General features: G+C 35.4%; 1 protein-coding gene across 1 annotated transcript; it reads right to left on the bottom strand.

Annotated features, from left to right (window-relative positions):
• Positions 1–2,674: 2,674 nt before the first annotated feature.
• LOC132708834 (uncharacterized) lies at positions 2,675–11,076 on the bottom strand. The gene is made up of 4 exons (XM_060659754.1): positions 10,894–11,076; positions 4,602–4,706; positions 4,172–4,344; positions 2,675–2,767 (listed from the first exon to the last, which is right to left on the bottom strand). Exons 1-4 carry the CDS (start codon positions 10,979–10,981, stop codon positions 2,675–2,677), a joined length of 459 nt encoding a protein of 152 aa, XP_060515737.1. The 5' UTR covers positions 10,982–11,076.
• Between the last annotated feature and the right edge of the window lie 3,298 nt (positions 11,077–14,374).

Raw genomic sequence — 14,374 nt, 5'->3', positions numbered from 1 at the left:
TGGACCAATGAGAAAGAAAAGAAACTGTATGAAAAGACTACCATCAGATAATTTTACTTACAAAAAACAAATAACTGTCTTAGACAAAATAATGTTTGAAATGTGAAATGATGATTTAATTTCATCCATGGGTAAGAAGAAATTGTGGTAAACTTTCAACAAAATGAATTTTCGTTGCGAAATCTCAAAACAGAAAATCACTTTTAATAGAATCAGCTCATGATATTTGAAAGCAGCTACGCAATTTCGAAGGAAAAACCGGAATATCTATTATCTGAAGGAAACCTGTGTAAACTATGGCCGAACTTGAAAAAATAAAAATTTAAAAATCGCGAGGCAAGGTTGATCAAAACGGACTGGCAACTGAAGACTAGTTACAGCAAATGCTGAATCTTATTTCTCCTGAGTCGGATGGCTACCACTCAAGAAAATCCGAAACAACACACATTTGAAGAAGAAGAAGCTCATGGAGATTGTAAGTTTGTATGCAATTTTGCTGTGAATTAAATCCCATAATATTAGTATGGGCGCAAGTAAAAGGGTTTTTAGCAAGCAGAACTTTGTGAACAATGGTTCAGAATTCTCTTCTCTCTAACATTCCTGAGAATAACGTTAACTGCAACTACGCATGGACCCACTGTCAAATAATAAAAATTTGTGAATTCAAAACTAGTTAAAAGAGGTATAAAAATGGGAGCTTTTAGAAGTTTGAAAACCATTTAGTAAAAAAAATTATGTTATGTTTATGATATTATTGTGTCCTCAATCCTGCGACACCAACTAAAATTAAGCATTAGGTCATTCGTCTCCTACGTTAAGTGCTAGTGTTATAGGATTAATGTTCGTTTAACTACGCTAATACTGTAGAAAATTATTATCATATTGTTAAACCCAATGCACTTAATTAAAGTGAAGATTGGTCATCTAGAGCATGGTTAACGCCAAACTCTTCTTTGGGGACCAGTACATTAAATTCATTAAGTAATACATAACCATATCCCAAGAAGCCATTAGAGATTACTGGAAATGTCGTCAGAACAACCGCTGGAGAGCGAAAGATCTAATGCAAATTTTGAATATTTTGGTCAGAGCCACAAGACCATCCAGGACCAGTAACGGAACTCATGCAAAAGGCTCTCGATCGAACTAGCGAACGGTGTGGACAATGAGACTTGTGGATAAATCCGACAAAAATGAGCTACTTCTGTTCACATACAAAAAATGAATGATGGTGAAAACGGCTCTGTAGTGAAGTATCGGGGCTGACTCGAAACCACAAGCATTCATGGATGGATCACTTGAATGAAATCGGAAGGCATCTTTGTGGAACTATCGTCGTCTTTGGGGACATAACTGTTTATTAAAAGCCACAAATGACTTCGTCGGTGATCATTTCTTGAAGAAAGAATGTCAAAAAACTTAAGAACTGCGATAACCCGCATATGTGAGCAAAATGGAAATAGAAAATAGATTTCAGACCATGTCCTCACAGATATTATTAGAACTAAGAGCGAAGTGGTCTAAGGACATGATCTGTAGCAAAATTAACTGTAGCCCACACTTCGCAAGTATAACAAACTGTCCTAAAACGAAAATAATCAATGCTGAGTAACAAATTTCTAATAATACAAGTTCGCAATCACAAGATAAAACTGATGCAATGAGATCTTCCCAACTGATATGTAAGAAAATTATCAGCCTTTATGATTGTGCATTAAAAAGTGGCGCCAAAAATTTTATTTTTAAATAATGGATAGTAAATACATCGACACCAATTACTATCACTGTATTGATTGATTGATCGATAATTCTGTTGAACTACTTTGTTCAAAGTGTTTTCTAATCGGATAAATTGCGTAGTAGGAACATTGGTTACCTTGTGTTTCTGTCTGTATAATTGGAACAGACTAGTAAACAAGTTTAACGTAAGTCAAAACATAACTAGGTGTGAAATTGAAACCGGTTCAGACAGTGAAATATTAAGGGATGACTGTAAACTCCAAGCTTTCCTAGACGGTTCACGTTAATTAAATAAGCCGTCATCTCTGTAAATGTGTTGTCGCCTCTCGGACACAACTGGGGAATGAAGGCAGAAATTCGACCACTCATTCCTACGCTGCCTTGGTATGGTGGCGATGAGAGACACAACATCAGGGCAGGGCAGCTCTAGCGCGAGTGCTGCATAATGGTGACCGGCTCTCTGAAAACCACGCCAACGAAAGGCTCTGTTCCCGGAGACCTTACCGGGAATGAGGAAGTCGAGGGTTCTAATTGCGGAACCCTCTACGCCTCAGCTCTCAGTCTCAGTCGCGCACGACTACAAACGCTTTGAGAAATCTTAGCAAGTCCTCGAGCATTAGAGTGGGCGATGAGAGCATATGTAGGCTGAGTTTGGAAAGTAGAGGAAACTTCTAACCAGCTGCGCAAATGATTAAAAGTACTAGGGGCTTAAATCATTGAGCCCGGGGAACTATCTACACTCTCCATGAATGAAGTACTGTACTTCAGCGAGAGTACAGAGCTCTTCTGGCCATAAAGGACAAAAACGCACCACAAATAGAATAGGAGTAGTAAATAGAATCATATTATCTAATTATAAATAAAGGGAACAAAATATATACTAATAAATATACAAGTTTATTTAAGCTTAAATAAATATTTAATCACTAACTCACTAATATATGTCTACTTCAAGTTGAATGCAAACCTGGCCCCACCTGAAGTCGTTATCCCTATAAGTTGTATTAATGAGTAGAACGGCTGGTCTCTAAAACAAAAACAACAGCAACTGGACAAGGGAATATTGAAAACTTAAATATGCCAACATTTTTTTGGATTTTGAAAGACCATACAACATAAGATACCACTGATCTCCGAAAGAAATGACTAAAGCGTCCAAGAGAAAATGATGGAATTTATTTCTAAATTTATATTGAATTTCAATCCCGTTTTTTTGAGAAACAAGTTTAGGATTCTTTTTCGTATAATAGTTTTTGCTATACTTCTTATAAATATTTATATTACAAATATAAATAAATAAGTGGCAATAACTTCAGAACGACTGAATGCTAGGGGTCGTCTTGCAGCATAACTACCAATAAAATTTATTTTCTGCAAAAAAATAAATACAACGATATTATTTTGACTGCAATAAAAGATAGCCAAATAAAGAACTAACAAAAACAGCATTTCGATATCTCTTTACTAACCTATGCCAGTAACAGGAATAAAAACAAAACGTCATAATCATTCGGAATATTTTCGGAATACTAATATTCGTTCGTTTAGCAAAAGATCTCTTTTAAACAAGTCCAAGTTTGACTAAATTTCTCACCAAACGGGATTTAAAATTCAAGAAATCAATTGCATAATTTTCCAGCATTTTCTCTTGGCCAATTTAGTCATAAGTATTTTTATCCCAAGGTTTATGACAATTGCCAAAACTAACGAAAACTAATCATTCGGTACATTGTATTAGGTATCGTTATTGTTTATTAAATATTACACAAAAAATATATCTTAATAAATATAACTTAAAATGCAAAGATCATAATATTCTTCGTCATCTTTTCTTGGAATTACAGTTTTGGTATCTTAACCAATTACTTTTACGGGTGGAGCTGAAATTTTCTTGGGAGGATCCACTTAAACTGCTGCTTTGAAATGTGAACTTGAGAAATTTTGCCTCTTTTGGACCGCCTTTGTAATTCGGTATTGAAAAATCGTGAAATAATTTATGTTTTCGTGGATGTGCATGACGCCATTTTATTTCTAATCTTGTAATACTGTGGCGCAACTGTATGTTTAAAGAAAAAGGAATAATGATATTATTGCACACAATTTACCCACACGAAACTGAGTGGAACTGTACAGAATTTCCTATTTTCTTACTCTACGCTTTATAGAAATAGGCTGTAGCACTAGCAGTTTTAATTGCTTAATATTTTTATGTGCATTTTCCAAAGTTGCTTAGTGGGAAACAGGCTTAACAGAGTAACTAGAAAGTCGGCAAAATTTATTTGATACCAGGTAATAATTAATTATTTTTAATGGATTTGTAATAAGAGAAGTATTATATAAGTGACAAATATGAAATAGTGTTAATATAATCCTTTGGTACGATACATACGTCTCGGAGCATATGTTTCTCAATAAATTAGGACACTATTACCAGTATTAAATTACTTCCGAAGTGGATCACTACGTCGAAGAGGCCGCTATCCCTAAACGGTGTCGAATGCTTGGGTTCGTTAGCCTCCGCGTTTGGCACAACTGCCAGATCATAGAACTTTTGCCCGAATATTTTCACATATGCGTCGATGTAAAAGTAACTGATAGTTGGAACTAGTAGAAACAAACACATAGAAAAGAAGCGTCCAGTTTTGTTAATTAAAAACCTTTTTTTCTTTAATCAAGATTTGAAAGTCAAAACTTTTAGAACTTATGTGCATGTTCTCTTTAAAAGTTTCATAAATATTATAATAAAATAATAATAAAAACTCTGTTAGTAAATGTCGTTGACAACTAACGAAATTATTTTATTTTATTTTAAGTTCCTTGAAAATAACTAAACTTTAAATAGGCGATCGAGTGCTACTTACATTTGCTGGTAATGATCTTTACTCTCGATGAAGTACCTGCAAATACTTGGCACGGCGCAAATCTGCACCTATCGAAATATACTTCTTTAACAGCTATGTCAGATCCTGAAACAAGAAAATAAAATGATCTGAACATATTACAGTTTGGTGTCAATAAAAATCAAATTAAATGTTTTACAAAATGTGTATTATAATTTAGTAATTAGAATTATTCTTATTTTTTTGGATCCATTCTTTTTTCATTAGTAAAGACCATTTTTAATGAAAAGATAAATGATCCATGAGCTACCAAATGAATTATTTTTTACGACTTTTGGCAAGAGAGGAAATGAATATAATAAATTAACGACTAACTGAAGAAGTTGCATCTTTTTCTACGATCATCCCTGGTTGGGTACATTTTTGCAAAACAGCAAGAATACATTCGCTGAGTGACGTTTGACGCGACGTGAAAGGCAATCTTTAAAACCCCATATCTACCGAAAATACCCGATCGCTACCAAATCCATAACCGCAAAAATCCGAAATGAGTCGCAACCCTGATTGATCCGTGCATAATTTTTTTTATAAATATGTTGCCCATTGTTCCTCCGATGCTCCATGAGTACCTGGCTTAGATAAATCCCATACGCCAGCAAGGGTTTTTATGTAAAGGAGTGCGAGAGTATTTTATACGGGGCGGTTCGATGACTTTCGTTGACTAATTACACAAACGGGCTGACGTGTATTTCTTTATTCGTAAATAAAACGTTTATATTAAAAAGTGACTAGTTTTAATTGGTTCACAACAGTTACGGACTGAACACAGAAAAGTGATCAACTAGAATATATTCATAGTTGGAATGAATATAAAAAATACACATTTATGCAACAAAAATTGAGAGGGTCAGCGCGAAACTGATTTAACAGGATGGACGGCTACCGAAAATTGTGGGATGAGTGTAAAACCGTTTTAAAGAGCGGATTTTCTAGATGCACCGATTATGCTATGTATTAGAAGAGTTAGTTGTGCAAATAAAGAAGCCAGGTGAGACAATGGCGCCATATTACTAAGATAAATTGGCACTTATACAACAGAAGAGATAAGGCGAAGACGCAGCAATTTCCAGTCTTATTACAAAATTACCTTTAGAACTGCCGGTAAAAGCTAGAGCTCTTCAGTTTTCAACAACTAGTCAACTGTATACCGGATTTGTCGCCCCTCTCGAAAATTATCAAAGTCCTCAAGACGAAATAAAAACCAAACGACTTAAGATCGACGTTGGTGCACGTCAGAACCGCGAGTGTTTTAACTGTTTAAAAGTGTAGGAAAAGATTGCCCATTCAAAGGAACTATCAGATGTTGCTATTGCAATCGTTTCCTCTACCAAATCATCTTAATTAATTAATAATTATAAAAGAAGGTTACGTAAATGTTCAGTTAAGTTAGTTCACAAGTCTATTGTTGAGAAACTTTAGGTCCCAATGTTTCCCGTGTCGAACTCGTTAAAATGTTTCGCAGGAAGTGTAATATCGGTCTATGACGAGACTAAGTTTACGCTGAAGATCGACAAATTCCAGATAGAAACTTCGACTTTGCTGACTATTGCAAACAGACAATTTTGGGTTAATTATTGGTGATCAACGCCGAGGGAGGGTGACTTTTTATTTCTTCCAGGCACGTCATGCCCATAAGCGTATTATTCTAATTTCCAATTTGGGCGATAAAGAAGGAAACAAAGCTAATTGGCAGACGCTGGGAGAGGGTGTACTAACTCCATGACGTTGGAAAGTTACAGGGTGAACTTAATTGAACGCGGTTATTTGGGACCATCTGATTTAAATGAAATCGATAATAATACAGAATTGGATTTAGAATCTAAATTCAACATCGTGAAACTGCTAAATAAATGGCGGAATTGTTAGGTGTTAGGAACTGTTAAGGATTGTATATTGGAAATTAAATTAAAAGAGGAATCAAACCCGTTTGCTATCGACCTTGCGAAAAAGAGAATTTTTGAGAGACAAGGCAGACGACTAGAGTTTGTGGTGGTGAATGCCCTTGCAGTGTTATAGTTACACAATGATCAAAGTCTTTCTCGGAGATAGGAGAAGTTAAGAAGTATTGCGCATATGAGAGATAAGAATTTCAGTACGTTGGTTGTTGTCAGCTTCCTTAGATCGTATGCCCTGTGAGGAAAGAAAGACAAAAAAGAAGTGTTACTTTCGTTCCTAGTTGGACAAGACGACTGTAAGATGTACCTGTGAAATAGATTAAAAATTGCTTCCCGGAGGGGAGCGATATTGGGACAGCTGATAATGGACCTATTCCTACATATATCTTTAGTTTATCTTGTTTTGATACGCTCACCAAATTAAAAAAATAAATAAATAAACAAGTAAATAAAAGGGAAGAAATTTGCCTCTATGCTGATATTATTTCTGCTGTTTAGGTTCTGGTGTTGCCCATTATTCCTCCGATGCTGTTACGTGAGCACTGTAGGAGTAGTGGCGAGAGTATTTCATATTGGTCGCTTCGACAACATTCATTGTCTAATTATGGTGGCGGGTTGGCGTGTATTTTTTTTTTTCGAAAATAAAACATTTATTGGTTGTAAAGTTTTAATTGCTAGTTTAACACATATTAACAAATATTTCGAGTCATAATATAGCTATTAGATAATATAGGGACCGTAAATAGGCGGCTATGACATTTTCGTACACCAGGCAGTGTGATCTTTTACGCATTTTCACAAAATAATATAATATCAGCGTCCGTATTGAATATTAAATGCCGCAAAGTCTAATTGAATATTTCAACATTCAAAAGTGCCTGGTTTTATTAGCATTTTTTATTAATAGAAACCAGGAGAGAATTTTTGGAATATGAGCACACGCTATCATTTCAAATCTAGCTTTCAATCAATAAGACCTAACGGCGTTTGCCAATTTGACAGTTTTTATTTTCAATGTGGCATTTTGGGGAAGTATTTTCTCAAAGTACAACCAGATCCAGTTGAATATTTAGGGACAAATAAGTTAAGTTTGCGAAAATCGTCGTTTTGAAGGAAAGTGGAGCAAAATCTTCTTCTTCTTCCAGTGCCATCCCCTAACCACTTTTCAAAATGCGTCTTTGTCTCTTTCAACGTGAAACAGCTCTCCTACAATCATCTGAGTCCAGTCTCCGATGTTTCTTAGCCAGGATTCCTTCTTTGTTGCCTTTTATTCCAGCCACTCGTCCCTGCGTGATAGTCTGTAGTTAGTACTTATTATTTCATAGAATATAACCAAGATAAGCTGTTTTTCTTAGTTTGATCGTAATCACTAATTTCCTTTCTTGTCCTATTCTTCTTAACACTTCCTCATTAGTAATTCTAGCAGGCCAGGGTATTTTTAAGGTTATGCGATACAGCCACATTTCAAGACTCTAATTTCTTTTTGGTTTGAGCCTTGAAAGTTCAAGTTTTAGTTTAAAGCACATATTTTTGAATAGTGTCTTAAATCTTAAGAAAGACTGCCTCGCAATTTCGATTCTTATTTCGTGATCTTGGTCTAGGTCTGAAGTTATGTAAGTTCCTAGATATTTATATTTTTCAACGCGCTCTACGGGTTTCTACAGCTGTCCTCGATTGACTGGGTTTTTCGAGACAATCATGAATTCAGTTTTTACATTATTTATTGTAAGTCCCATTTTAATGCTTTCGTTATCGATCCTGTTCACCAAGAATTGTCTTCCAGGGACTGCTGTATCGTCCGCGTATTATTAAGTATGTTGTTGAGTGTGATTATATTTTCATCTTTCGGTGATTTGAGAAGTTCAATTTGTATCTCATCTCGACCTGGAGTCTTTTTGTTTTTACATTTTTTTTGGGAGTGCTTGATTCCAGAGGTATCTCTAAGACTTCGCGTTGTTCGTCTTAGTTTGTTCTGTCTGTACAATTGATTCAATTGTACTCATCCAATATTTTTTTTATATCATTCTGTTCCAAAAGTAAATTGTCTCTCGTTCTACAGAGTATTTTTTTCTCGACGTTACCAGTTCTTTCTTTTATTTTCCTGTACAAACCGAATGTATCATGATTCTTCTGTAATTCTTCAATTTCTGTGCATTGTTTCTTCATCCAGTCCTCCTTGGCCTTTTTGATTTCACGTTTAATTCTTTTATCAATGGCATTATATTGTCCTTAATCGATGTTTTTATATTTTCGTCTTTCTTCAATGAGCACAAAGATTTCATCAGTCATCCAATTTTTCTTTCGTTTTAATGGAAGGTCCCCGAGCACTTCTCCTGATCGTAGTAAAGCTCTTTCTATATCTTCCCAGTTGTTCGTTCCTGTTAGTCTGTTCTGAAGGTTTTCATTAAATCTGTGTTTGGTTTAATCTTTTTCAACATACATCCGTGCGGTTTCTTGTACTTTTTGCTGCCTTTTCAGCCGTAATTTTACATTTGCTAGCAACGGGTTATGATCTGTGTTTCCATCTGTACTTGTTGACTAGCATAAAGTCAATCTGGTTCTGTTTTCACTTCGCTTCGTTATCATCAGGCACGAATATCTAGGATGAAGGTCATAGAATGAATTTGTTACTACTAAGTCATTCTCTTGGCAGTACTCCACCAATCTGTCTCTTCATTCGTTCCTTGTGTACAATCAGAAATTGCCCACGTTATGGATCACTTTTCCTTTTCCTATTTTTGCGTTAAAGTCGCCCATGATTATAGTTATTTCACGTTTCTTTAAATTTCTTGTCAAGTGGCCCAAGACTAAATAATCCAAAAATGGCCAATCCTAAGATCCCGATTTTTAATCTTTGCCTGTCTCATGTTATTAATGTCAATTTCCATGCCTGATATAGTGTCCTAAAATTCCACTTTGCAATTCTTTTTAAAACACTATTTGTCTTCCACCCGGGGACTCTTCACGTCCCTATCCCATTCAAGGGACGCCGGAAACTTGGGGGTGTTGCTTGATTTTTATTCATTGCCATAGTAGTTTTTCTTGAGAGTGCTTTCCCCTTGCCTTCTGCATCGCAATTTAATATCCGATACTGTTGTCTATGTTACAGTCGCATATTAATATCTAGTAATGAAACCTACCGCAGCGCTTCTTCTACGCTTTATCCTAGTTTTGAAAACGCCGCTGTCCGTTTGCAAGATCTAGATCTAGATCTAGCCGATGTGTTTATGAATTTTCAGAATGGTGATACCACAAATACAAAAATACACAAATACATAAAAATATACTATGGCGTTCCCAAGAAAAATGAAATATTATAACGGTTTCGAAAACAAAATGCCAAAATAGATTTCTATATTTTCAGTTTAAAATTAATTGGTATAGCTCTAAAAACAGAAAATATTAGGTATTAATTTAGTTAATTATCTATGATCTCAAAAAAAATTGTACACGGTGAACCAATTGTACCAAGAAAGTAGAATTGGTAACAGTTTATATCACATATAAAACAGCATAGATGTTATTAAACACTGGTCTATTTAATAATTAAAAACATTGACAAGCGCAAAAATTACTCATTTATCGACAATATGTAAACCATGGAATGCAGCATCAACGTACCAAAAATCATAACGAATTAGAACACAATTGCAAAAGGATTTTGTTGAACAAAATAGACACAGAATTAAAAGTAATGAATGTCGACGCTTCGCTGTTTAAAATTCGAAACCCACATGAAGCGATTTGAAACGAAAAGCTAACATTCATTAAAAGCGCTTTTAGCAGCATTATTCGACTTCTTTCTTCATACCTTTCAAATTATAGTTCAAAAAATTCAAACATTGTTTTATATTAGGTGATTCCGTTAAAAAAAAAAGTTGCTCAGATATAATTTATACATATATAACGCATTATTTGGAAAACACTACAACACGAATCTTCTCCCTGACACTATATGATCCATTCAACATAACCTCTCGTCGAAAATCAAGCCCAATTGCTTAATTTGGGTACAATATCCCTTTGTCCGCATGTTTTTTTTACATCTACAAAATGTTAATGTATTATTTCATTCTAAAATAGCAGATATTAAAAAATATATATTCTTGAGATTTATTTTGTAGCAGCTTAGGATCATTCAATATCCACCATATCACTTAAACAATAGGAGATGGAAAAAAATTATGTTTAGCAAATATTATTATGCACCTGATTTTCCCAAAGTTAACTGTGATATATACGATACAAAAATTGACCTAAAACTGTCTTCTGAGATACCCATTAGTTTGCAAATACGACATTGATCAACCAACTCCCGATTCCAACTCTTTAATATATTGCCTTTTTTCAGTACTTACCACAATCAATAAAATCGACATCAGCATAGCCTCCCGCCGCAAGCAACACACAACTGAAAAGTACATTCCTAATAAACAGACTAGCCATCTTCGACGGAACGTTACCTGAGGATGGTAAACTTTTTCAAGTTTAATTTGTCCACCGCACGTAAATTGCCTTATCAATTTTTTAATAAGGTGATACCGAATCTGCCGGCACAATTAACACCTTTTTAAATCCACGAATTTAACTGAAAAAATCTTGGTATCAGTAGTCTGACATTTGAAATTAGGTATAATCTATATCTAATACATCACCGTCTCAAGTGTATTCGTATCGAAAAATGGAAAGAGTACTTCTCACAAAACAAAATCTCACCTTTGGAAAGAGCAAACAGTAAAAATAAATGATATGACAATGCATAAATGGCAGGGAACTGAATTCAGATCTTCCGATTTATAATACCCACATATTTTCGCTGCCTCCTTTCAAAGGGCCCTGTACTCTCCAGGAAGTATAGTACTTCTTTCATAAGAAATTTGGATAGTTCCTGGTCTTAAATGAATTGGGCTCTTCCATTGAAGAGTAAACTGCCTCCCGAGACATTCATTCAACTCGCTCTTCAGCACACTGTACTGATATACCATCGGAAGGGTGCGGTCCAAGATATAGCATTACCGCCGCATTCCCGGCCAGCTGTCAGCCATCTCGTTCCCTCAATAGCAACATAAGCGGGTATTCAGGCGTACATCCCGCCAGTCTTGCTAATGTTTCGCCGTAGTTCAGGCTCACCATCACAGAGGACAGCCGCTCAACCATTGCTACAAATATGCCTTGTCTCAGTACACTCTGTAGAGGTGAGCATACAATAACATCGCATAAATCTTTGCTTGGAATACACTAGGGTAGATCCCCAGAGGTACAGACATCAATGTCCTAGGAGAGTCGTCATGTATATACCAGCTCCTGTTGTTTGGACCCATCTCGCCCGTGGGGCATAAGAATATTTTATATCGTACAAAGGCATCGCACCGTCATTTTTAGAGCTCAATGCTGTCCCTCTTTATAGAAAGGACATCGTGATTCCTGCTTGAGACAGATACTAGTTGGGTTCTATGGGCCTCGAGACCCACCTTAAGGTGTAGAAGCTTGAATCTTAGGGCCCAATCTTTGCGCTCGTCCTACAGTTGCCCTTATATATTGTCTCTCATTAGAGTGCCACCATACCAAGACAGCGCAGATAATAAGCTACGCCTATCCAGAATATGATTTGTGGCTTCAATCTCCAGTGGTGTCCCGAGAGGAACATCCACAAAAATGCGCACGTCTTTGAGCTTACTTCATTGAATTGGCCCGTCTAGGACAGCTTAGAGCCAAGAGTCACTCCCAGATACTTCACTGTCCGAACCGGTTTCAACGTCACGGCCGACAGAACAGTTCTTTGTGAACAGAAATAGCACCATTTTTGTCGGATTTACCAACAAACCTCTTGGTTCACACCGTAATAGTTCGATAGGCAGTCCTTTGCATGAGTTTTTTTTGTAACCTTAAAATGGGAGATTTTGTCTGGGAGTGAATATGTATTACGGTTCGCGATGACTTTGTTCCGGGACTATTGCCGACCATGCAGAGTATATAAAGCAGGAATTACTTCTCATGTTGGCCGATAGGCAAGCATTTTTCCTGCTATGAGGATACGTGAATAGAGTAGTTTCGAGTGAAAAGATATAAACTTCTGTCATATCTCTACATAAGCAAAAGCATGCTTTTAAACATAACATAGGTATCGGTACGGGGTGGATTGTTTATTATAGGATGATACCTTATCTCAAAAGGGCAAGCCAATTATATAGTGTTGTTGCTGAGGGTACGAGGAATCCGGAGCCAAGCCGTCAGCCCAAAGTTGATAAGTAAAAAGTTGCAGGACCTTAAAGTATCAATTTAAGTAACTTCAAAACTTTCTAAGGGTTTGGATGCATCTAATTCAGGATAACACAACAAAACTATTTTATTCAACCGAATTTTTCAACAAAAAATACATAGCTTTTAAATAAATTAATTAAAAGTGTGAAGCAATATGCTATTATGAACTTATATTTCTTATTTATAATTCAATGGAATAATTACAGTGGTTGCTAATACTGTAACTTAGATATTAACAATTACAAAAATACTATAGAAAATATTAGCTTGCTTCCCAGTTACAGAACAAAATGAGGTGCGATAATTTTCATACTTTTGGATTGTAATAAAATAAAATAAATATTTTGATTCGGTTGGTTAAATTTAACATTTAAAAGGCCATACAATAAGTAAAATTCTCCTAAAACAATTTTGTCAAAAAAGTAAGGATTCTATTCCTCCTTTGTCCAACTTTGACCACCAGTATCTCGAAACTTGCATTGGGCCCATGAAAACATTTGTTCAGAGCGCCAACAACTACAGGATATTAATGTTTTTAAAAAGTTGGACGAAATTCATTTTGCAAAAAGGTAAGTGAAGGGTGCTTTTTAATTCACATCTGGCATTTACGAAATGTTATAATGAAATATTTCAAAATTTAGTTGCTAAATCACCATAACCAAGTAAATAAAGTGATCCAGCAAGTTGGCAACGGTGCCCTTGATCTTCCGCTTCTGGCTTTTTACAAGCAATCTAGTGTTGAATTACGGAATAAGTACAAGAATTGCCAGAACTGCACTAGTAATATAATTATTGCAAAGTATTTCAAAAGACTAGCGGCCGCTGACGGCCCCTTCTGCCATTTCCTGCACTTTTTTGTCTACAATCTCGTAATATCATCTAGCAAATTTTCATCAACTTATCATGTGTTTTCTGTCAAAAAAATGCATTTTACTATTACCTAGTCTTATTTTTCAAGAGTGCGACCCGCCTCATGTTTTGTCGGTAACAACCAAACCGTAAATGATCAATCATCAATTCAAATCTAGACATTTCCAGTTTTTACATAAAACGTGAATCGATTTAACAATTTGAAAGTTTTAAACAATAAATTTAGTCTAAACTGGAATGCGTCCGGTAATACAGCTAATATCGAGCGTGTGAGGTATACATATATACAAATGTATCAGCTTATTGGGAAAACCTTTCTTTAGTTTATAGTCATCTATAATTCAATAATAAAAGGGGTTAGAATTTTTTCTGGATTTTGCCCTATAGTTTGGTGAAAAATATCCAGATGAAGTTTTTTTTTTGAAGTAAGATAACATAATAAAGACTTCAGTGTGTTCATAATACAATATATACAGGGTGTCTCATGATTGATGGTTCATTAGTGCCTTTTGGAAAACGGGACTTAGAAACTAGCTGTCATATTGGTAGAATAACTCAATTTTGTCTCCACACAGTGTTATATGAGTTTGAGCTTGCTGTATCGAAATATGACATGAAAATACAGTTATATAAGAGTTTTGTTGTCTCTGGTTTGTCTTACTGCAATATTGCAATTAACGGCTATGGAAAATTCAGAATACTTACTGT

Source organism: Cylas formicarius, unplaced genomic scaffold, assembly GCF_029955315.1.
Source record: "Cylas formicarius isolate icCylForm1 unplaced genomic scaffold, icCylForm1.1 PGA_scaffold_10__41_contigs__length_53128322, whole genome shotgun sequence".
Classification (NCBI taxonomy): domain Eukaryota; kingdom Metazoa; phylum Arthropoda; class Insecta; order Coleoptera; family Brentidae; genus Cylas; species Cylas formicarius.
Note: the sequence above shows the minus strand (reverse complement) of the source record. Positions and strands in the feature narration are given on the sequence as shown.